General features: G+C 46.1%; 1 protein-coding gene across 1 annotated transcript in view; it reads left to right on the forward strand.

Moving 5' to 3' along the window:
* MCTP2 (multiple C2 and transmembrane domain containing 2) overlaps positions 1-26,010 on the forward strand; it is a 376,016-nt gene that overhangs the window by 82,674 nt on the left and 267,332 nt on the right. Inside the window, exon 2 of the mRNA XM_030189721.1 lies at positions 452-958. Within this exon, the coding sequence (XP_030045581.1) occupies positions 512-958 (447 nt within the window). The 5' untranslated portion in view covers positions 452-511. The remainder of the gene's footprint in view (positions 1-451; positions 959-26,010) is intronic.

Here is a 26,010-nt window from a genome sequence, read left to right on the forward strand (position 1 = left end):
TCTTCATCTGAAGGAATGCGATTTGAATCTGTTCACCGGCTCACATTTTTAAAAATGTTTCAGTAGGCAAAACTTTGCAAGACACAATTCTAAAGCAACTTGTGGCATGGAGTGAACGCTCCAAGAACAAGCAGTGAGAGCAGAATGCACTTCAGAGGACTATTAAAAGCTCATTTTATTAATGATGTGTTCATTGTCTCCTTGACAACAATTAATAGACATTCCATTATGGATCATTTGTTTTGGTGGACAAAACCAGGCTCCTTTGAAATTAAAAATGCTAAAAGGTTTTCAACTGTGTCCACATAGACATGTCTGAAAACTGGTGTTTTTAATACTATGAAGTATTTTAATAAGTGTTATATGCATGGCTATAACACAATGTTTCTTGTCTTTAATATTCATTTTCATGGTTCACCCGTCTTACTTATTTTTTCTTTTAAATCCGTAGGATTTATTGAAACTTTATACAGAGGCATTGGTGTGATTCTTGGCCCAGTTTTCCACAACCATGGAGTGGGACAAATCTTCGGTATGGGGATCATTCAAAGAGAAAACCAGGCCGTTCTTACAAAACCTCAACATAAAAAAGACTAAAAAGAGCTCCAGTAAAGTGCTAAATATTCAAAAGCGACATCGGCTGGATCACCGTATGAGCGTCTCTGTTCCAGACATGTTCAATATCGAGGAGACAGATAGTTCATCAGAAGTTCAGGTTTCATCTACCTCCTTTTTAACGCCATTGATGTCAGTCAACAGAAACGTGGCTTCCGTCAGGAATTCTTGTGAAAAGAAGACGTGGACTCAAGAGGAGTGTGTACATACGGAGATTACTGTGACTAAAATGGAAGTCTCTTCTACGTCTGAACCAGTTGAGAGAAGTGAACCTGGTGACGATGTTATGGAGCTACTACAGCGAGAACGTGGTAATGATAATGATTCACTGGAAACATTTGAGGTAAGAGAAGCATGTGGCTATGACTTGTTATGTCATCCTGGTTGATTTTTTTTTAAGTAATAAAAATGTGTTGAGTTTGTCCCAATTTTGTATAGTCATTTAGGTCAGAAAAAGGTTCTGTTTTCCCAGTAGGAAGTGTATTGATGTCCTAGGGAAGTGTGCGAGGGGGGAAAGGGGAGAGGGATAGTGTGCATTGCCCTTGATAATTCATGGGGATGTGAGTAGGGGGGTAAAAACTCACTTCAGTGAAAAAAATCATGTCATCCTGGTTGATTTTTTTTTAAGTAATAAAAATGTGTTGAATTTGTCCCAATTTTGTATAGTCATTTAGGTCAGAAAAATGTTGTCCACGGTAGGACATTCACAAAGAGCAGCTTTAATTTACAAGAGGATCCCTGATAGTACCATCATTCTGGGCTTTGTGCATATGAGTGGCAGCATGCAAAGTTTAACTAGCAAATCATCCCACTATTAGTCTGCCAAGGAACTGCCATCCAAGTGGTGGCCTCCATAAGTCGGTCATGACTTGGTACTTGCTTACAGGGGATGCCTTGATCTTTTACCTTTTGCTACCTAGACATGCAAGTGCCAGAATCTACACATGTAAGTATTGGATTTAGCAAAATTGTAGATCCAAGGGAAGCCAGTTTTGGGGAGTTTTCCCATCATCGAAGGAGGACCTCTTCAACTGGCAGGGCTTTGGGGATCCCTTCCAGCTGAATTATTTAAATGTTGATTTGAGGAGATGCTGGAAAGAAAGGGGGAAGGGGAGACACTGGATGGAAAGGAATGAGAGAGAGATGGAAGATAGAGGGGGAGATGGCTGGAGGGAAGGGTAAAGGAGAGACACTGAATGGAAAGGAATGAGAGAGATGGAAGATGCTGTGAAGGGGGACACTGGATGGAAAGGAATGAGTGAGATGGGAGACTAGAGATGCTGCAAAGGGAAGAGGGAAGATGCTGGATGGAAGGAAGAAGGGGAGACACTGGATGGAAAAGAATGAGAGAAAAAGATGGAAGATGCTGCAAAGGGGAGAGAGAGGGGGGGAGATGCTCGATGGAAGGGTGAAGGGGGAGACACTGGATGGAAAGGAATGAGAGAGATGGGAGATGCTACGAAAGAAAGAGAGAGGGGGACATGCTGAGTGGAAGGCCCTGGGGAGACACTGGATTGCGTTAATCAGCAGTATACAAGTGCTGATGATTACCATCCGGTTAACGTGTGAGACCTTACCGCTAAGTCAATGGGTAGTGGGGTTGCCGAGCCTCTTTTGTGCTGTTGTGGGGACTTAGAAGGTTGGGTTGTGGGGTTGTCGAGCCCCTTTTGTGCTGTTGTGGGGAGATGGAAGGTCAGGTGGTTGGGTTGCCGAGACCATTTTGTGGTGTAGTGTTGTGTTTTGCTAGGGTATATTTTCCGCTTATGGATTTGTAACAGTCCAACTTGTTCTGTTTTCCCAGTAGGAAGTGTATTGATGTCCTAGGGAAGTGTGCGAGGGGGAAAGGGGAGAGGGATAGTGTGCATTGCCCTTGATAATTCATGGGGGATGTGAGTGGGGGGTGAAAACTCACTTCAGTAAAAAAAATCTTCACTGTTGAATAAACTGGGTTCCTATCTGGTCTATTTTTTGAGATAACCGTAATGAATATATAGGAGATGCATGTATGCAAATGAATATGGTAATATATGTCAGCCCACATTTTGATCCCCCCACCACCAAATGGAACAGTCAAACTATGCTAATGCCTAGTGGTTAGTGCAGCGGACTCTGATCCTGGGGAACTGGGTTCGATTCCCACTGTAGCTCCTTGTGAATCTGGGCAAGTCACTTAACCCTCCATTGCCCCTGGTACAAAATAAGTACCTGAATATATGTAAACCGCTTTGAATGTAGTTGTAAAAACCTCAGAAAGGCAGTATATCAAGTCCCAATTCCCCTTTCCCTATTTGAGATTCTAGATGGAATGTTGCTACTATTGGAGATTCTAGATGGAATGTTGCTACTATTGGAGATTCTGTTGCTACTATTTGAGATTCTACATGGAATGTTGCTGTTGCTACTATTTGAAGATTCTACATGGAATGTTGCTAGGGGAACTGAGTTCAATTCCCACTGCAGCTCCTTGTGACTCTGGGCAAATCACTTAACCCTCCATTGCCCCTGGTACAAAATAAGAACCTGAATATATGTAAACCGTTTTGAATGTAGTTGCAAAATACTACAGAAAGGCAGTATATCAAGTCCCATTTTCCTTTCCCCTATCTTTTATGGCCCTTTCTTGAATCTGTCCCTTAACCTCTAATGGGAGCTAGAGAATCTTCCTTGTTCCTCTCCGCTTCTAGAGCCTGTTGTTTAAGTATAGAATATGGTATTACCTGGAAAATCTGGCAGCAGTCTGGTGCAGTGGGTTTCTTTCCTCCCTTCCCCACCCCATGATTCAAAGATTTGGAGTAGGTAGGATAAATCAGGCTTTGGGATTTCAAAGTGAAATCTGCATGTGTGCTTCATTGGCCCCTCCTAATACCATCTGGTGCTGCCACTTTCACCTGCAGGGAAAAATGTGTGTTGTGGACAAACTAGGTCCTTTTCTCAATGAGGGGGGAGGGGTGTTTTTAAATTTTCAAAGTTTCGCCATTTACCTATGGAAAAGTCTTTAAAAACAGCCCCCTTAATGCTGCCTTTCCATGAAACATGTGATATAGCCAAGAAATGTAAGAAAAGCAGGCAACCTTTTATAGCTTCTCAAAATGCTCAAATGATATGCATAAGGTACTTCTTTTGTGAAAAGAAAGCCATCAGAGAGCAAAATGATTTAAAAAAAAATAACTCGATCAAAAACACTTAGCTATCAATCACAATGAATAGTTTATGAGCTAGCTATCTGGCAAAGAATTTCTAGTCTGAAAAGGACAGATCAAATGAAAAATGACATGAAAAAGAACCAGTGGGTAGGAATTACAAAGTACAACGTCATGTGAAATCCTTTTAAAAATGTTTCTGATATGTAGAAATACAGTTTCAAAGATGGTCTTTAGTGAGGAGGAAACGTTTTCTCATGTCTGGTCTGGCAATTTGAAACAGGTAAGTACTGCAATTAGAATATTAAAGAGCTGAGTCACAGCACTGGCTCATTCATAATACTGAGGTGTGAAATCAGCTTTCATTGTTGGCATTGCACATGCATGTGTCACCATTCCAGTTGTAATTGGGTTTTTTTTACCAGAACACCAAATTGTAGGTTGGGTAGATATTACTGTCTTCTAATACTTCCATGACCATTGGTAGGCGATCTTTAAACCCACACTATACAAAAGCCCTTCATAAATGTAAACCACATAATTTCTGAATTCAAAGAAAACAGTGACATGGACTGTTCAAAGACATGTGGGAAAGAGGAACCCGAATTATAGCTACGTCATGCAAGGTTCCACATTAGGAGTCACGGACCAAGAAAGGGATCTAGGTGTCTTCGTTGATGATACGTTGAAACCTTCTGCTCAGTGTGCTGCTGCGGCTAAGAAAGCAAATAGAATGTTATGTATTATTAGGAAAGGAATGGAAAACAAAAATGAGGACGTTATAATGCCTTTGTATCGCTCCATGGTGCGACCGCACCTCCAATATTGTGTTCAATTCTGGTCGCCGCATCTCAAAAAAGATATAGTGGAATTAGAAAAGGTGCAGGGAAGGGCGACGAAAATGATAAAGGGGATGGGATGACTTCCCTATGAGGAAAGGCTAAAGTGGCTAAGGCAGCTGAGGGGAGATATGATAGAGGTCTATAAAATAATGAGTGGAGTTGAACGGGTAGACGTGAAGCGTCTGTTCACGCTTTCCAAAAATACTAGGACTAGGGGCATGCGATGAAGCTACACTGTAGTAAATTTAAAACGAATCGGAGAAAATGTTTCTTCACTCAACGTGTAATTAAACTCTGGAATTCGTTGCCAGAGAATGTGGTAAAGGTGGTTAGCTTAGCGGAGTTTAAAAAAGGTTTGGACGGCTTCCTAAAGGAGAAGTCCATAGACCGTTATTAAATGGACTTGGGGAAAATCCACTATTTCTGGGATAAGCAGTATAAAATGTTTTGTACATTTTTGTGATCTTGCCGGGTATTTGTGACCTGGATTGGCCACTGTTGGAAACAGGATGCTGGGCTCGATGGACCTTTGATCTTTCCCAGTATGGCAATACTTATGTACTTATGTACTTATTTTTGCTCTATCCTTGTTTTGTTGAGAATGCTGGATTATCTTTAAGTACATAAGTACATAAGTACATAAGTAGTGCCATACTGGGAAAGACCAAAGGTCCATCTAGCCCAGCATCCTGTCACCGACAGTGGCCAATCCAGGTCAAGGGCACCTGGCACGCTCCCCAAACGTAAAAACATTCCAGACAAGTTATACCTAAAAATGCGGAATTTTTCCAAGTCCATTTAATAGCGGTATATGGACTTGTCCTTTAGGAATCTATCTAACCCCTTTTTAAACTCCGTCAAGCTAACCGCCCGTACCACGTTCTCCGGCAACGAATTCCAGAGTCTAATTACACGTTGGGTGAAGAAAAATTTTCTCCGATTTGTTTTAAATTTACCACACTGTAGCTTCAACTCATGCCCTCTAGTCCTAGTATTTTTGGATAGCGTGAACAGTCGCTTCACATCCACCCGATCCATTCCACTCATTATTTTATACACTTCTATCATATCTCCCCTCAGCCGTCTCTTCTCCAAGCTGAAAAGCCCTAGCCTTCTCAGCCTCTCTTCATAGGAAAGTCGTCCCATCCCCACTATCATTTTCGTCGCCCTTCGCTGTACCTTTTCCAATTCTACTATATCTTTTTTGAGATACGGAGACCAGTACTGAACACAATACTCCAGGTGCGGTCGCACCATGGAGCGATACAACGGCATTATAACATCCGCACACCTGGACTCCATACCCTTCCTAATAACACCCAACATTCTATTCGCTTTCCTAGCCGCAGCAGCACACTGAGCAGAAGGTTTCAGCGTTTCATCGACGACGACACCCAGATCCCTTTCTTGATCCGTAACTCCTAACGCGGAACCTTGCAAGACGTAGCTATAATTCGGGTTCCTCTTACCCACATGCATCACTTTGCACTTGTCAACATTGAACTTCATCTGCCACTTGCACGCCCATTCTCCCAGTCTCGCAAGGTCCTCCTGTAATCGTTCACATTCCTCCTGCTTAACATATTAAAATATCTGGTCAGAACTTCTCAGCTAGGTCATAATAATTTTGTCTTTAATACTGTACTATTATTTAGTACTGTATTATTTGACTTGTTCTTGTTATTAGACTTGCTTTTGCTCCCCTAGATGTTTATTTTGTTACTACTACTACTATTTAGCATTTCTATAGCGCTACAAGGCATACGCAGCGCTGCACAAACATAGAAGAAAGACCGTCCCTGCTCAAAGAGCTTACAATCTAATAGACAAAAAATAAAGTAAGCAAATCAAATCAATTCATGTGTACGGGAAGGAGGAGAGGAGGGTAGGTGGAGGCGAGTGGTTACGAGTCAAAAGCAATGTTAAAGAGGTGGGCTTTCAGTCTAGATTTAAAGGTGGCCAAGGATGGGGCAAGACGTAGGGGCTCAGGAAGTTTATTCCAGGCGCAGGGTGCAGCGAGACAGAAGGCGCGAAGTCTGGAGTTGGCAGTACTGGAGAAGGGAACAGATAAGAAGGATTTATCCATGGAGTGGAGTGCACAGGAAGAGGTGTAGGGAAGGACGAGTGTGGAGAGATACTGGGGAGCAGCAGAGTGAGTACATTTATAGGTTAGTAGAAGAAGTTTCTTATTCTCCTGCTCTGGTGTCTCATTGCTCATTTGCCGTTTTTTAAAGTAAAAAACTGTAATGGTGCTCAGTGAAATGGCATACTGCAGTGGTCAAGAGCCATTTGTCCACAGGGTTCGTGGATGGTGCTTTCTTCCATTACCCCATATACAAAACTTGGATTGTGAGCCAACTAGAGACAGAGAAAGTACCTACAAATAATAAAGGTAAATCACTTTGGTTGTACTATTACCCTTTGGCTAATCTCTTACCCCACCGATTCTTTTCATTCAGCTGCCCTACAGCGTGCCATTTTCTGACATTTTTCCTCACCTCAGACTATATTCTGTTTTGTTTCTGACACTGTTCCTTCTAAGATGAGTGCGAGTCCTCCATTTACAGTCCTGCCAGTGGGTGGTGCTGTTTTTACTATCACATTTTCAATAGTGATGGACAGGCAAGTTCTGCAGGCTTTGCCCTCTTTTGAGTTATGTGCTATGAGAGGGACCCTTTTACAAAGCAGCGGTATGCCCAATGCGGGCTTACTGCTCGCTTTTCCAGGACTACCGCCGGCCCAATGCGGCTGCCGGCGGTAGTCCTGCCCCAATTGCGTGCCGTTTCTGCGGAAAAAAAAAAAACCTGCAGAAGTGGCTTGCGCCACGGTAAGCCAGCGGTAATTGGGCATCACTGCGTGCTGCCTGGTTACCACCAGGTTAGCGCGGGAGCCCTTATCACTACCTTGATAGGTGATGGTAAGGGCTCTCCGCCACATGGCCACACGGTAAGAGTTCTCTCACCGCATGGTCATTTTTTTTTTTGGGGGGGGGGGGGGGCTTTTACCGGCTGCAGAAAAAGGGCCCTGATTCATGGGAAAAACGGCCCCTGCCGCTACCGCAGGGCCCTTTTTCACACAGCTTAGTAAATTTACCCTAAGCTTATTTATTTGTTTTTGTTACATTTGTACCCTGCGCTTTCCCACTCATGGCAGGCTTAATGCGGCTTACATGGGGCAATGGAGGGTTAAGTGACTTGCCCAGAGTCACAAGGAGCTGCCTGTGCCTGAAGTGGGAATCAAACTCAGTTCCCCAGTTGGCCCTTGCAGATCACCAATGTGGCCGCGCAGGCTTCTGCTTCTGTGAGTCTGACGTCCTGCACGTATGTGCAGGACGTCAGACTCACAGAAACAGAAGCCTGAGCACCCTTCTACATGGAATGTTGCTAGTGGAATAGCAACATTCCATGTAGAATCTCCAATAGTAGCAACATTCCTTGTAGAATCTCCAATAGTATCTATTTTATTTTTGTTACATTTGTACCCTGCGCTTTCCCACTCATGGCAGGCTTAATGCGGCTTACATGGGGCAATGGAGGGTTAAGTGACTTGCCCAGAGTCACAAGGAGCTGCCTGTGGCTGAAGTGGGAATCGAACTCAGTTCCTCAGGACCAAAGTCCACCACCCTAACCCCTAGGCCACGCCTTATAGAATAGCGAGCAGCCGGATGCGTGCACAATTTTTATTTCAGATCTGTTTATTGAGAGAACAACAAGACAGAACCAAAAAGGTACATAAGTACATAAGCACCGCCATACTGGGAAAAGACCAAGGGTCCATCAAGCCCAGCATCCTGTCTCCGACAGCTGCCAATCCAGGCTTCAAGAACCCGGCAACCCTCCCCCCCCAAAAGAAAATAATTAATAATGTTCAATGGACTTTTCTCTCAGGAATCTGTCCAGACCCCCTTTAAAAACTCAAACAGCACAGAAGGCTCCTTGTCACATACAAACAAAATACAGTTGTTCCTCCAACTGAAACCCCTCCCCCCCCCCCCCCCCCCCCCCCACGAAATTTTTTTTTACAACAGTCCGATTAAGTGGAAAGCAATAAAACAACACCATTCACTCCTTTCCTCTACTAGGTGTATACATGTGATTCAGAATCAAGGGGTCCTTTTGCAAAGCCATGGTAAAAAGTGGCCTGAGGTAGTGTGGGCGCATTCTTAAGGTACGCGCTGGGCCATTTTTTACTGCGGTTGGGAACTCCATGATGCGACTGCACCTTCAGTATTGCGTTCAGTTCTGGTCACCGTATTTCAAAAAAAATATACAGGCTAAAGAAGTTAGGGCTTTTCAGCTTGGAAAACATGAAGGGAGAAATGATTGAGATCTACAAAGTCTATGGGACACTCAAGGAAGTCATGTGGAAATACTTTTAAAACAAATAGGAGGAAATATTTTTTCACTCAGTGAATAGTTAAGCTCTGGAACTCTTTGCCGGAGGATGTGGTAACAGTGGTTAGTGTATCTGGGTTTAGAAAAGGTTTGGACAAATTCCTGAAGGAAAAGTCCATAGTCTGCTGTTTAGACAAGCATGGGAAGCAACTGCTTGCCCTGGGATTTGTAGTATGGAATGTTGCTACCTTTTGAGATTCTGCATGGATTCGTGTCACTCTTTAGGATTCCACAATCTTGCTATTCTTTGGGGTTCTACATGGAATGATGCCACGATTTGGGTTTCTGCCAAGTATTTGTGACCTGGCTCGGCCACTGTTTTGGAAAACAGGATACTGGGCTAGATGGACCATTGGTCTGACCCAGTATGGCTACTCTTATGTTAAATGTGACTGAGAAAAGTTTACAATTTACATCTCCTTTTTTTTTTCAATCCCACTACTGAGGTCCTTAAAACTTTAATTAACTTTCTATAAGCCCAGTTTCATTTGCCGTGAAAAATAAATTTCTGAAATAGGTGAAATTAACTTGATCAGAAAGGCGGTATAGGGCAAGAATACTGTGGACACAGGTTATAGATAATTGCAGCAATAAAAATATTCAAATAACAGTGTTCATTATTTCATAGTGTGCTACTTAAAATGTCAACGCAATACACATTAAAACATCTTAATAGACAGCATAGGCTGTAAGCGAAGATTGAACATATAAGGACTTTGTATCAAAGGGGCCCTTTTACTAAGCCGTATAGGCGTGCACCCAATTTTGAGTTACCACCCAGCTACTGCGTAGTCCTTGCGGTAATTTCATTTTTGACACTCATCCGCTACCCGTGCTGGAAAATATTTTTATTTTCTGGCGCTTGGGCATTGTCAGGTTGTCAGGTTCAGAGCCCGCGGGGCCGGGCTCTGGAGCAAACGTGAGCCCTTGGGCTGCTGACGAGGAGCGACAGCAGCAGGCAAAACCCACCAACCAACGCTGGGCAAGCACACCGACACCGGCAGGGACTGCAGGCACCGCCCAGCGAGCCGGAACACATTGGACTGGAGCACATTGGACTGGTCCGCACAGCTTCACCTGCGCTTAGCTACTAAGCCCCCCAGAAGTTGAGCTCCTGGGTTCGAGTAGCCGGCAGGACTTACTGGATACCGGATGACACAGGGACCAGGACTGGAAACAGAAGTACTCCTAAACCTAAACTGATCTACGTGCTCCCAAGCCCTAAACCAGCAGGAGTGTTCCTAACAGTAAACAGGAGCTCCTAATCCCTGCTCAAGAAAGGGACTTCCTAAGCCCTAAACTAACAGAGCAGGGAACTAAACACAAAGCTAACACAGGTGCTACTAAGCACCAAGCTACAAGCAGAGCTTTACACTAATAAGCTAAACACAGAACTAACCAGCTCCCTAAGCACTGCTCTAGCAAGCTAGATACAACTAACAAGGTGCTTCCTAAGCACTACTCTGGCAAGCAACCAGAAGAGCTCCTAGCACTAAAAGGGAAGACAGGGGAGCCACAAGGAAAAAACAGGGAAGCTAACACATAAGCCAAAAGTGCTTCTAAAGCACCAAACACCAACAGCAAAGACTGCAATAGCACAAACACCAGAAGTACTTCTAACAGCAAACTCTGCAGTGTTCCTAACAACACCAAACCCTGAAGTACTTCTATCAGCAACAGAGCTTCCAAAGCCCTACACACAGCAATGCTTCCAAAACCAAGAGGGAAAAGCAGGAAAGCTAAACACACAAACACCAGTGCACACTGCACTAACACTAACCTGGACCTTAGCAAAAGCAAGCAGGGAAACTAGACACAAAGTCAGAAGTGCACACTGCACCACCCTACCTAAAGCAAACACCACCGTTGCAAAGGCCCTGAAGAAAACAACACCACTTCCTTATCAAGGCCCTCCCTGATGATGTCACACTCCCTAGACCTAGGCAAAAGCACATTGACCCAGAGAGGCCCAACCCACACCAATGCAAAACCGTGAAACACTTGAAGCCAGTACACCCAAAGAGAGGTAGAGCAACTCAGGCAACACACACACAGGTGCAGTATAGTGAAACAATTAGAGCCATGCTGCTGGAAGCTGCCAGCACAGAGAGACAGAGCCTTCTCAGAAAGGACAGAGAAAAGAAACAGAAGCCAGCTAAGAAGCTGACCCCCAGGAAAGAGGTAAGGTTGAGAGGGGTTCTGACCCAATCATAACAGCACCTCCCCCTCAAGGCTCCCATGTCCCCACGGGAGCTCCAGGTCTCAAAAGACAATTTAGGTCTCCATGGGTAGCTGTGATGAAATCTCCCAATGGGTTTCACAACATAAATCTGGGCGGCTGGGCAGGACGTGACAAGTACATCTGGAACTAGGAAACCAGAATGGCTTTGGCCGCCACGAGGCTCTTTAGAACGGCTGCTAGGCAGGATCAGAGTCTTGGATGCAACAAGTGGAGTTCTATTCAACAGGAACCATCTCCTGAAGGAGTCCACAACTTCCTTGACTTCCTGGCACTCCACTGTAGCAGCCAGAACTGGGCTAGAGCCCACACCCATCCTGGAATCTGAAGCCAGACAGGAACTCGAACTGGACTTCAGACTAGACCTTGCCCCTTGGCTGGAGCTGGAACTCAGAAGGAGTTCAACATCTTGGCTAAAATGGGAACTCGGAGTAGACTCAGCATCTTGCCTGAGACTGCAACCTGGTCCGGCCTCAGCATCTTGGCCGGAACTGCCACTCAACTCAGACTCAGCATCTTGGCTGGACTTGGTACTCAGCATAGACTCAGCATCTCGGCTGGCACTGGAACTCGCTCCAGACTCAGCATCTTGGCCGGAACTGCAACTTGACCCGGACTCAGCCTCTTGACCGTGACTGCAACTTGACCCAGACTCAGCATCTTGCCTGGGACTGGAACTCCAACTTGACCCGGACTCAGCATCTTGGCTGGGACTGCAACTTGACCCGGACTCAGCATCTTGGCCGGGACGGCAACTCTCACCGGACTCAGCATCTTGGCCGGGACTGTAACTTGACCCAGACTCTGCATCTTGCCTGGGACTGTAACTCAATTCTGATTCGGCATCTCGGCTGAACTCTGCACTCGGTGCAGACTCAGCACTCATCATGAACTCATCATCTCGGCTGGGCTCTGCACTCGGTGTAGACTCAGCACTCATCGTGGACTCATCATCTCGGCTGGGCTCTGCACTCGGTGCAGACTCAGCACCCATCGTGGACTCATTATCTCGGCTGGGCTCTGCCCTCAGTGCAGACTCAGCACTCATCGTGGACTCATCATCTCGGCTGGACTCTGCACTCGGTGTAGACTCAAAATCCCGGCTGGGACTGCAACTCGATCCAGACTCAGCATCTCGACTGGAACTGCAACTCGATCCAGACTCAGCATCTTGACTGGAACTGCAACTCGATCCAGACTCAGCATCTTGACCGGAACTGCAACTCAATCCAGACTCAGCATCTTGACTGGAACTGCAACTCGATCCAGACTCAGCAGCTTGACTGGAACTGCAACTCGATCCAGACTCAGCATCTTGACTGGAACTGCAACTCGATCCAGACTCAGCACCTTGACTGGAACTACCACTCGATCCAGACTCAGCATCTTGGCTGCCACTGCTGCAACTCGCTCCGGACTCAGCATCTTGGCTGTCACTGCTGCAACTCGCTCCGGACTCAGCATCTGGGCTGGAACTCAAAACAGACTCAGGCACTGGGCTGGAACTCAGTGTGGACTCAGAAGCTTGGCAGACAAAGCCCTTCAGGCTGGACTCAGAAGTTTGTCGGGAAAAATCAGGAAGCCACCTTCTTTCAGCTTGGGCTTCAGGAGTATCCTGCAGGGTTGGCTCCGAGAGGAGTTGGAAGCGGTAAAAGAACAGCTTGGTAGAGGGATCAATAACAGAAACTGGGTTTTCTTCGAACCCAAGCCAGGAGACACGCTTTCTCTCTGCGGCAGCTTCAGGGGTATCCTTTAAGGCTGGATCAGACAGAAGTGCAACCCGGTAATCCTGGAGTGTCAGAAACGGATCCAGATCAAAAATGGGGTTGGAACTGGGATCCAAACTGGTACTAGGAGGCTTGGTTTGAAGCGCCACTTGAACTGGATGCAGAGACTTGGCTTGAAGCGCTGCTTGGACTGGAATCGGAGACTCGGTCAAAAGCATCCCTCGGACTGGACTCAGAGACTCGACTGGAAGCGCCACTTGAACTGGGATAGGAGGCTCGGTTCGAAGCGCCCTCTGGACTGGACTCGGAGGCTCGGTCAGAAGCATCCCTCGGACTGGACTCAGAGGCTTGAGTGGAAGCGCCTCTTGAACTGGCATCGGAGGCTCGGTCAGCAGCGTCCCTCGGACTGGACTCTGAAGCTTGGCTGAACGCGCTGCTCGGACTGGATTCAGAGGCTTGTCTGGGCGCTCTGCTTGAATGGGACTGGACCCCTGCTGGGCCCAGAGCATGGAATTCCCAAGACGTCTCCTCTCAGCGACAGCTTCAGGAGTATCCCACAAAGCTGGATTCAAGACCAGGCTGCGGCGATATTCAGCGAGCGTGATAAAAGGGTCCATATCTGAAACTGGGTTTTCAGTGATTCCAAGCCACCGGACACGTTTTCTCTCAGCTGCCGCTTCAGGGGTCTTCTTCAAAACAGGATGAGACAAAAGTTTCCCACGATACTGACGAAGAGTCATAGAAGGATCAAGAACAACGATGGAGCTGGACCCCAGCTGGGTCAGCTGGGCGGGGGTTCTTGCCGGGCTCATGGCCTTTGCAATCTGTCAGGTTCTCAGGTTCAGAGCCCGCGGGGCCGGGCTCTGGAGCAAACGTGAGCCCTTGGGCTGATGACGAGGAGCGACAGCAGCAGGCAAAACCCACCAACCAACGCTGGGCAAGCACACCAACACCGGCAGGGACTGCAGGCACCGCCCAGCGAGCCGGAACACATTGGACTGGAGCACATTGGACTGGTCCGCACAGCTTCACCTGCGCTTAGCTACTAAGCCCCCCAGAAGTTGAGCTCCTGGGTTCGAGTAGCCGGCAGGACTTACTGGATACCGGATGACACAGGACCAGGACTGGAAACAGAAGTGCTCCTAAACCTAAACTGATCTACGTGCTCCCAAGCCCTAAACCAGTAGGAGTGTTCCTAACAGTAAACTGACAAAAAGGACTTCCTAAGCCCTATACTAAACAGGAGCTCCTAATCCCTGCTCAAGAAAGGGACTTCCTAAGCCCTAAACTAACAGAGCAGGGAACTAAACACAAAGCTAACACAGGTGCTACTAAGCACCAAGCTACAAGCAGAGCTTTACACTAATAAGCTAAACACAGAACTAACCAGCTCCCTAAGCACTGCTCTAGCAAGCTAGATACAACTAACAAGGTGCTTCCTAAGCACTACTCTGGCAAGCAACCAGAAGAGCTCCTAGCACTAAAAGGGAAGACAGGGGAGCCACAAGGAAAAAACAGGGAAGCTAACACATAAGCCAAAAGTGCTTCTAAAGCACCAAACACCAACAGCAAAGACTGCAATAGCACAAACACCAGAAGTACTTCTAACAGCAAACTCTGCAGTGTTCCTAACAACACCAAACCCTGAAGTACTTCTATCAGCAACAGAGCTTCCAAAGCCCTACACACAGCAATGCTTCCAAAACCAAGAGGGAAAAGCAAGAAAGCTAAACACACAGTCACCAGTGCACACTGCACTAACACTAACCTGGACCTTAGCAAAAGCAAGCAGGGAAACTAGACACAAAGTCAGAAGTGCACACTGCACCACCCAACCTAAATCAAACACCACCGTTGCAAAGGCCCTGAAGGAAACAACACCACTTCCTTATCAAGGCCCTCCCTGATGATGTCACACTCCCTAGACCTAGGCAAAAGCACATTGACCCAGAGAGGCCCAACCCACACCAATGCAAAACCATGAAACACTTGAAGCCAGTACACCCAAAGAGAGGTAGAGCAACTCAGGCAACACACACACAGGTGCAGTATAGTGAAACAATTAGAGCCATGCTGCTGGAAGCTGCCAGCACAGAGAGACAGAGCCTTCTCAGAAAGGACAGAGAAAAGAAACAGAAGCCAGCTAAGAAGCTGACCCCCAGGAAAGAGGTAAGTTTGAGAGGGGTTCTGACCCAATCATAACAGGCATTTTACGCACGTTCACCATTACCGCCCGTTTACTGCGTGAGACCTTACCGCTATATCAATGGCTGGCGGTAAAGTCCCAGACCCAAAATGGACATGTGGCAATTTTCATTTTGATACATAGCCATTTTTGGCAGTCTGTAAAAAAGGCCTTTTTTTACAGACTGCGCTAAAAAATGATTCTGCGCGCACCCAAAACACGGGTCTACAGTACCGCAGGCCATTTTTCAGCATGCCTTTGTAAAAAGGCCCCTCCCTGCTTTGAAAATGAGCCCCACAGACATATATGACAGAGTAACAGCAGTTAGATAGAAATACGGGTGACTAATGAGGAAAATTTTACGTGAAGTCAGAAAAGGCGCAGGAAAAGGATCTCAGTTAGAGTAGGAGTGGATAAGCAGGTCCCACTGCAGTTTGTATAGCTGGTGTTAGTCCTTGTGTGCTTATGTGATTAGCTGGTTAGTTGCTTCTTCCATTAAAGGCTTAGGAGAAGAGCCAAGCTTTCACCAGGGTGCTCAGTTGGCAGCTATTTACATAACAAAAATGTCTATTATGGAAGATAAAAAGTAATTTTGTCAAGAACAAGTCAGTACAAAGAAAACTCCCCACAGAACACAAGCTCCAGTTGTGACCAAAAATGGCTACAGTTGCCAGACCAGCATTACTAGCATGCCTAGAAGATGTATTTGGAAGTCTGCCATCATTATGTGCTGTTGCTCACCCAGGATGTGAAATCACTGGTGAAGTAGTGGTGTGTTCCTTATTTGATTCAATAGAATACTTTGAAAGTGCGGAACAACTGATGGAAGAATGTTCATCTGATGTACCTGTGGAAGGAGAATGGTCTACATTCAGATCCATGTCAGTTCAAGAAATACAGGGGTCCTTTTACCAAGGTGCGCTGAAAAAAAAGGCCTGCGCTGGTGTAGATGCGTGTATTGGACACGCGCGGGTCCATTTTTCAGCACACCTGCAAAAAAAAGGTCTCTTCTTTATGACCGAAAATGGACGTGCGGCAAAATCAAAAATTGACGCACGTTCATTTCGGGCCTGAGACCTTACTGCCACCCACTGACTTAGTGGTAGTCTCTTGTGTTAACCGAGTGGTCATCGTCAGCACATGAGCACTACCGGCCAAATTAGCGCCGCACTCCGGAAATTTTCCAGCATGCGTGGTGGACGCATGTAAAAAATGAAATTACCGCCCAGGACACGTGGTAGCCAGACGGTAGTTCCAAACGTATCATTATGTTCTTTGGATTTCTGTCCTTCTATTTCATATAGAAATCTTCCTTTGAGTTTCATAAATTGATTACTTTACTGGGTTAATCTGACATTGGATCAAGGATGGTTTTCACTGTCTATGGGAGATATTGTTTTAACTCCAATTCCCAAGCTTGTTGGTTCAGACTTATCTCAGGTTGCTAATTTTAGAACAATTGTAAACCAGGGGCATAGCCAGACACCCAATTTTGGGTGAGCCTGAGCCTAAGATGGGTGGGCAGAAGAACTCCACCCTGTCCCACAAGTGATTTTGTCTCTTCCTCTCTCGCCTGCATGACATATGGGCTCTCAAACATCCCCCCTCCCCCGCATACCTTTTAAGTAGCAGATTTTCTCCGTCAGTGAGCAGCAACTAATACACACAGCTCATGTTGGTCCCACAGCCTTCCCTCTGATGCAACTTCCTGTTTCCGCATAGGCGGGAATACATCAGAGGGAGGGCTGTGGGGTCGGTGCGAACAGTGCATATCAGTTGCTGCTTTCTGCAGGTGAAGATCTGCTATTTACAAAGTATGCAGGAGGGACAGTTGTTGGGAGTTTTTGGCTGGTGGGGCTTGGGGATCCCTGCCAGCCACAACATAGGTGTGCTGCTACTGGGTGGGCCTGGGCGCACTTGGGCCCACTCTTGGCTACAAAGAAAAACCACACGGAGTGTGGAGGTGCACTTGATCCCCAGAGGACAAAAGGGAGAAAACAGAAAAGGGGTGGGGAAAATAGGCTCTATTCAAACAATGGGGGAGACGTATGGATTAGTTAAAACAATGATATTTATTATGAATAGGTGACTCAACACAGCCGTGTTTCGGCGCCGTAGCGCCTTCCTCAGGAGTCTTCCGGAAGTGTTTCAGTCTTTAAGGTGATTGGCACACTGGGAAAAAAACACTAAGGAATACACAATCCTTTCTTCCAAAGGAGTAGGGTTACCATTTTGTGTCCTCTGAAAAAGAGGACACATGTCACGCCCCCTACCCCGCCCCCGCCTCATGCCCCGCCCCTGCCACGCCCCCTTCAGGTCCGGGCCACGCCCCCTTCAGGTCCGGGTTCCGCCCCTATCCCCCCCCCCGTCACATAGTCCCCTCCCCCCCATCACATACCCCCCCTCACTTACTGTCTAGCCCTGGTGGTCTAGTAGCGTCTTCTCTTCGGGGCAGGAAAGAGCCCCCTCTTTCCTGCCCGGAGCGCTGCCTCCCCTGTCTATCATCCTTCTCGGTCTGGCTGGGGATTCAAAATGGCCACCGAGAGTTGAAGCGGCCTCGCGAGAGTTCAACTCTCGGCGGCCATTTTGAATCCCCAGCCAGACCGAGAAGGATGATAGACAGGGGAGGCAGTGCTCCGGGCAGGAAAGAGGGGGCTCTTTCCTGCCCCGAAGACGTCACTAGACCACCAGGGAACATGGTAAGGAAGGGGAGGGGAGGGGAGGGGACGGGAGACCACGCGCCGATCGCCCGCCCACACGCCCACCGCACGCACGCGCCTGCCCGCACCCGCGCCCACGTTTGTCCAGAAATCCGGACAAACGTGGGCGGGGGCAAAATCCGCCGGACGCCCCGGACATGCCCTCAAATAGAGGACATGTCCGGGGAAATCCGGACGTATGGTAACCCTACAAAGGAGTATTCAATGGTTAGATGGGTAACACTCAGGAAGATAATAGCATAAGGGAATGCACAGTTCCTTCTTAACAGCGAGCAAATGGCGATGCAAAAATCTCGAGAATATTGCAATCTTGAATCAGGAGTTATGTCTTCAATTTGGACCATGCAAAACAGGAAGAAGGGTTAGCTGCTGTTAGGCTATAAAAGGGTCCTTGGCAAGATAAAGCTTTATTAGTACCTGCAAACCATAACACAGACAACTAGTATTTGTCTTGAGTGGAAACATGGATGTGGTATTGTAAATCATTTTATTTAACAACAGAAGAGCTAGTTTTCTATTTGTTACATATAATGAGTCTTAGCCTGAAGCAACACACCAATTTAATTTTGGGTGGTGGTGGGGAACTTCCCATTCCGTTAATTCAAGAGCTGTATCTGTTGAGCAATAATCCAGTAGGGTGTGCAGTTTACTGTAACTGTGTGCCTTAGGTGTAAGAGGTTTAGCTGAAACTCCCTGGGCCATCAATATGCAAATATGCAAGACTTCCGACTCCAGTCTTCAGTATGGAATCACAAATTCTGACTGATATTTGCTAAATTGCCATGATTTTTTTTATAGCAGTCATACTCATCTGTGTGGTCTGATAAAAACGAATTTGCATGATGGAACAGACAGGAATGAACATTATGAGGCTACAGCAGGGCTTCCCACACCTTTCCTTGGCACCTCACGACTGCTTGGCTTTTCAGATTATCAACAAGGAATGCACATGTCAGATAAATTTACATACATGGATAATCTAGTACATGCACTTTAATATCATGAGTCGGTTCACGCTTTCCAAAAATACTAGGACGAGGGGGCATGCGATGAAACTACAGTGTAGTAAATTTAAAACAAATCGGAGAACATTTTTCTTCACTCAACGCATAATTAAACTCTGGAATTCGTTGCCGGAGAACGTGGTGAAGGCGGTTAGCTTAGCAGAGTTTAAAAAGGGGTTGGACGGTTTCCTAAAGGACAAGTCCATAAACCACTACTAAATGGACATGGGAAAAATCCACAATTCCAGGAATAACATGTGTAGAATGTTTGTACATTTGGGAAGCTTGCCAGGTGCTCTTGGCCTGGATTGGCCGCAATGTGGGATCACAAGGAGGAAAAAGCCTCAAAAAGCTCCCAGCTAGATAAAGCAATGGGAGCAGGGCTTCCTTTCTCCGTCAAGTGAAGAGCAGAGTTTTCACATTTTTGACCATTAGACTCCGATGCAGGCAAACGAAATGCTGGCCCACCGTTGGTCTTGGTCTGTTTTTTGAGATAAGACAAGAAAGGAAGAACTATACAAGTTAAGTACTATATGGGCACAGTATAACGCTTGAAAACCTGTGATGTTTTGTAAGAGCTGTTCTTTTTTACAAGGAGGTTTTTTGGGCCAATGATGAAGTAGCCCTGCTCCTGTTTGCTTTTTCTAGCCAGGAGCTTCTTGAGGCTTTTGCTTCCTTGCGATCCTACAGTGCTCATAAGTTGAGTTCTGTAGGAGAACCCCTTTGTTTTTGTTTATATTTGTGGGTTCCCTAGGACAGATTTAGGATGTACACATTAACTCAGCAGTTCTTTTCCTAACAATGTCACCATATTTGTCACATTTATTTAATATATTTAGTAGGATTTATCTACCGCCTTTTTGGATGTCTCAGCGCCATCTCAAACTAAGCATGACCAAGACTGAGCTTCTTATCTTTCCCCCTAAACCAACCTCTCCTCCCCCTCCCCCCATTCTCTATTTCTGTGGATAACACTCCCATCCTTCCTGTCTCATCAGCTCGTAACCTTGGGGTCATCTTCGACTCCTCCCTCTCCTTCTCTGCACATATTCAACAGACTGCTAAAACCTGTCGTTTTTCTCTATAATATCAGCAAAATTCGCCCTTTCCTTTCTGAGCACGCTACCAGAACCCTCATCCACATTCTTATCACCTCTCGCTTAGACTATTGCAACTTGCTTCTCACAGGTCTCTCACTTAGCCATCTCTCTCCTCTTCAATCAGTTCAAAATTCTGCTGCACGACTAATATTCCGCCAGTGTCGTTATGCTCATATTAGCCTTCTCTTCAAGTCACTTCACTGGCTTCCTATCCATTTCCGCATATAGTACAAACTCCTCTTATTGACCTATAAGTGCATTCACTCTGCAGCTCTTCAGTACCTCTCCACTCCCATCTCTCCCTACATTCCTCCCCAGGAACTTCGTTCACTGAGTAAATCTCTCTTATCTGCACCCTTCTCCTCCACTGCTAACTCCAAACTCTGTTCCTTTTATCTTGCTGCACCATATGCCTGGAATAGACTTCCTGAGCCGGTACGTCAAGCTCCATCTCTGGCCGTCTTCAAATCTAAGCTAAAAGCCCACCATTTTGATGCTGCTTTTATCTCCTAACCCTTATTCACTTGTTCAGAACCCTTATTTTACCATCCTCACTTTAATATTCCCTTATCTCTTGTTTGTCCTGTTTGTCTGGCCTAATTAGATTGTAAGCTGTGTCGAACAGGGACTGTCTCTTCATGTTCAAGTGTACAGCACTGTGTACGTCTAGTAGCGCTTTAGAAATGATAAGTAGTAGTAGTAGTTTTTGAAGGAATTCTCTCAAGGTGGTGTACAGCAAGAATAAGTCAAATATAAGCAATAGACAATTACAGCAGTAAAATTATTCAAATAACAGTATGGTTTATTTATACTTGCTATACCACCATACATAACTGGTAGATCAAAAAGAGTCAGAAAGAAACTACAGCGCCATTAGACAGGAAAGAAAATCATTCCAGGTCAACATACTTCTGAGTTAGAAGGGAAGGGGGCCAGGTAAGGGCAGTGGACAAAAGGAAAGAAAATAGGAATAAACCGCAAGGCATGATGGAACAGCCAAACTGTCCTAATCTAGAGAAAAAGCCTTTTTGAAGAGCCGTGCTTTCAATAACCCATTATTATTGTGTTGCCCAGCTTGTTAGCTTCTCGAATTTCCGATAACATTTCTACATCCGTCTGTTCATCCTGGCCAGGCGGACGGTAGTACACTCCTTTCGCTATCCTTTTCCCCTTTACACATGTAAAATGCATAGGGATCCCAAAATGTATTTGATTCAAGGCCCTCCTTAACATACAGTGCTACCTCTCCACCAATTCTACTACTACTACTACTTAACATTTCTAGAGCGCTATTAGGGTTAGGCAGCGCTGTACAAAATAAACAAAGAAGGATGGTCCCTGCTCAAATGAGCTTACAATCTAAAGGACGAAATGTCAAGTTGGGGCAGTCTAGATTTCCTGGGTAGAGGTGTAGAGGTTAGTTGCCGAAAGCAACATTGAAGAGGTGGGCTTTAAGCAGAGATTTGAAGATGGGCAGGGAGGGGGCCTGGCGTATGGGCTCGGGGAGTTTGTTCCACGCGTGGGGTGAGGCGAGGCAGAAAGGGCGGAGCCTGGAGTTGGCGGTGGTGGAGAAGGGTACTGAAAGGAGGGATTTGTCTTGAGAGCGGAGGTTACGGGTAGGAACGTAAGGGGAGGAGGGTTGAGGGGTAAGGAGGGGCTGCAGATCGAGTACATTTGTACAATCCACCCTATCGCTACGATATAATTTGTACCCTGGTATGACAGTGTCCCACTGGTTATCCTCCTTTCACCAGGTCTCAGATATTCCTATTATATCTCATTTTTTCATTTAGTGCAATATATTCTAACTCTTCCATCTTATTTCTTGGGCTTCCGGCATTCGCATATAAACATTTCAAATTATGTTTGTTGTACCTATTTACATCATGCTCAGTACTTGACTGTATTAGTTTGCAATCTTTTGTCTGATTTTTATTTAAGGACAGCTGATCTAATGTGGAGTGGAGGAGTGGCCTAGTGGTTAGGATGGTGGACTTTGGTCCTGAGGAACTGAGTTTGATTCCCACTTCAGGCACAGGCAGCTCCTTGTGACTCTGGGCAAGACACTTAACCCTCAGTTGCCCCAGGTACAAATAAGTACCTTTATGCAATATATAAGCCACATTGAGCCTGCCATGAGTGGGACAGTGTGGTAATGTAACAAAAAAAAAAATAAATAAAAGTTTGAAAGTTTTAAAAAATTGCTCAGCACGGAGAAGAACGGGAAGGGAGTTCCATCAAATGAAGTAGAAATCGCGATGCCTAGTGAATTCTTGGTGCGCATCTCTTGAGTTAGGAAGAACGAGACGAAAATCCTTAAGAGAGCGAAGTAAATGAGCTGGGGAATAGGGGACTGTGAGGTGTCAGATTTTTGGGGGTGGTTTTGAGAACATATCAAAGAGAAAAATTCTCCGGTCAATATTCAGCCATGGGCAGGGAACTTTTTTTTTTTTTTAATGCTAACCGTCACTGGCTTATTTTCACACAGATATTCAGTTCGGACCCATGCTACGGCTCTGGCATTGAATATCTGAGGCCGTGGAGGCACCCAGAAGTCAAGCAGATGTGGCCAGTATTCAGTGGCATAACTACAATACCTAACTATTAAAAGTTAGGACTGTCTTTTCTGCAGTCCAACTTTCCCAGTTACAGTGGCGTGCTGGTAAATGTTTAACTATGGCTCTCTCTCCAATAAAACCTCAAAAACTGTATATATGAATGTACCGTATGTAACTTTATTATATATTTTATTGGTACAAAGGACATGTGTAGCAACCAATTTACATATAATATTAAAACATATAACATTCTTTACTGTAGATTCCGTATGGCCTAGTGGTTAGGGTGGTGGACTTTGGTCCTGGGGAACTGAGAAACTGAGTTCAATTCCCACTTCAGGCAACTCCTTGTGACTCTGGGCAAGTCACTTAACCCTCCATTGCCCCATGTAAGCCGCATTGAGCCTGCCATGAGTGGGAAAGCGCAGGGTACAAATGTAACAAAAATAAAATAGATACTATTGGAGATTCTACATGGAATGTTGCTATTCCACTAGCAACATTCCATGTAGAAGGCTGCGCAGGCTTCTGTTTCTGTGAGTCTGACGTCCTGCACGTACGTGCAGGACGTCAGACTCACAGAAGCAGAAGCCTGCGCGGCCACATTGATGATCTGCAAGGGCCGACTTCTACAGAAGCAGAAGCCTGCGCGGCCACATTGGTGATCTGCAAGGGCCGACTTCTACATGGAATGTTGTGCAGGCAGCTCCTTATGACTCTGGGCAAGTCACTTAACCCTCCATTGCCCCATGTAAGCCGCATTGAGCCTGCCATGAGTGGGAAACAGGGTACAAATGTAACAAAAATAAAATAGATACTATTGGAGATTCTACATGGAATGTTGCTATTCCACTAGCAACATTCCATGTAGAAGGCTGCACAGGCTTCTGTTAGGATGTCAGACTCACAGAAGCAGAAGCCTGCGCAGCCACATTGGTGATCTGCAAGGGCCGACTTCTACATGGAATGTTGCTAGTGGAATAGCAACATTCCGTGTAGAATCTCAAATAGTAGCAACAGTGGAGGCGTGGCCTAGTGGTTAGGGTGGTGGACTTTGGTCCTGGAGAACTGAGGAACTGAGTTCAATTCCCACTTCAGGCACAGGCAGCTCCTTGTGACTCACCCTTCATTGCCCCATGTAAGCCGCATTGAACCTGCCATGAGTGGGAAAGCGTGGGGTACAAATGTAACAAAAAAAAAAATGCTGTGGTTGATTTTTGCCGTATTCTGGTATCTGTAGCCAACCTATGTTTGCTATTCATCCACGGTTTAACAAATGGAGTTGCATCCCGATCTGCTAAAACTTTTCCCAATACATTTATTGACATTAAATGTGATATATTAGACCTGCAAATCAGGGAGAAGAGATGAATCTTGAGAAGGGATGACAAGATGGCATGGAGTCTTGGGGGCGTTCTGGGATACTGGTGGGTCCAGATGGACACAAGAGAAAAATTGTTCCAAAACTAAGGATGAGCTTTGAAAAGTTGAAAAGGATATCATCTCTACATATAAAGAAAACCAACATTTTGGTCTAAGAACACACCAATAAGTGTATGACTACGAGCCTCTCAGTGACCCCCTGACCTGCCCGGAGTCCTCCAAGATGTCCAAGTCCCACCTCCTCTTCCCCCTTCAATAATTCAGTGCACCCACACGTGCTCTCTGCCTGGGTTGATGCAGCAAGCCTCACCCTGACACAGCATGGGCCAGATGCACGCGGAAGACGCCACACGCGTGCATCAGTAGATCAGGTGACCTTTGACGCTGCTGGCCTGTGCATGCATCAGTGTGAACCGTGCTGCAACAGCCCGGGCAGAGAGCAAGTACAGCTGTGCTGAATTATTGAAGGGAGGAGAGAGTGGCACTTGGGTGTCTTGGAGGACTCTGGGTCAGGTAGGTGGTGACTGAGAGGCTCAGACACTCCTGAACCCCATGGACCTGCAGGGGATTCCCACAGACTCCTGCAAACCTCATTCCCATGCAGCAGATTGCAAAATTTGTGGAAACTTAACAACCGGCTCTCGCGATATGGCTCCAGCACCCCACTGTCCGGTTACATATATGGACACTGGTACTGCTCCTGGCTCCACCTTTACTTTGCCCCCGGACCATTCCGATCATGCCCGGACAGTTCCACAGTGGGCAGAACTGATATTCAGTGGCACTGCCCAGTTAAGTATTGGTGGCTGGCCAGCTCAGTGTGGTTTAAGTGGGCACGATCCTCTCCTGCCCGCTTAAACCACACTGAATATTGACCTGTCTGAAGCAGATTCCCAATCTGCCAAAAGCCACTGCAGGGTTTTTCGAATCCACTTTTGATTTCTTGAAATATGGAAGAGGATTTTCGAAAGGACATCCAGGTCAGAATTGGAACGTCCTTCTCACAGCGTCCAGAAAATCCATCCATCTCACAGCCATTTTCAAACAGGAAATAGGTCGGGGTTTCCTGTGTGAAAATGTGTGAGAATATCCAAAACGAGCAGCCATTTTACAAACGGAAAAGTCCAAATTATGAACGCCAAAAGTCCAGGGAAAATTACATCTGTTTAGCAACATTTGTATATAAATGGCCACACAGATATTCTTGCAGAGCAGAGGGGCAGCCTAGTGGTCAGTGCAGTGGACTGTAAACCAGGGCGTCCAGATTCATTTCCCCCTACAACTCTTTTAAATACTGAGCCCTCCAGGAATGGGGAAATACCTACTATACCAGACTGTAAACCACCTCAATAGCATTCTGGCTTGCAGGTGTTATAAATATTTAGGTACTAGTAAAAAAGCCCCGTTTCTGATGCAAATGAAACGGGGGCTAGCAAGGTTTTCTTCTGTGTGCATGTGGGAGTGTGTGTCCCTGCCCTCTGCCCTCTCTCCCCTCCCCCCTCTGAGTCCTTCACTGCTTTGCTGTGTTTTCCTTCACTGACTGTTTGTGTTACAGAGAGGGCGGGGCAGACACTCATGGGGAAACCGGATATCTCTCCCCCTTCACACTTCCGGCTGGAGGCTTCATAGAACGTTGGTGTTGCCTTTTATATAGAGAGATGGTAGGTATATGTCGGTTTCTAGAGGGCTCACAATTTAGAGAAAAAAAAGAGCTGAAGTAGAAATTGAACCTGGGCCTCTGCACTAGCCGACAACCAGGTGGGGTTCACACTTTCCACAGAAACGGACACCAACAGAAATTGGGTGGAAAGGAACCAGTATCAAGTGATCAATCACCACATCAAGATAAGATGCTCCAAAAGAAGCCTTTATTGGGACCCAACACAGTCCGTGTTTCGGCTAAAACGCCTTCATCAGGGGTCTTGACAGGCGCCTTATATAACGTACTGTCAATATAGATCCACAAGCAAACCTTGACAAGCGTCTTGTGTAACGTGCTATCAATACAAATGCAAAGGCTAAAAGGCTTCGCTCATTTTGCCTTGCCTCACCCTATGCCTGGAACAGTCTTCCTGAATCCCTACGCCAAGCCCCCTCCTTACC

This window comes from Microcaecilia unicolor, chromosome 1, assembly GCF_901765095.1.
Source record: "Microcaecilia unicolor chromosome 1, aMicUni1.1, whole genome shotgun sequence".
Taxonomy (NCBI): Eukaryota; Metazoa; Chordata; class Amphibia; order Gymnophiona; family Siphonopidae; genus Microcaecilia; species Microcaecilia unicolor.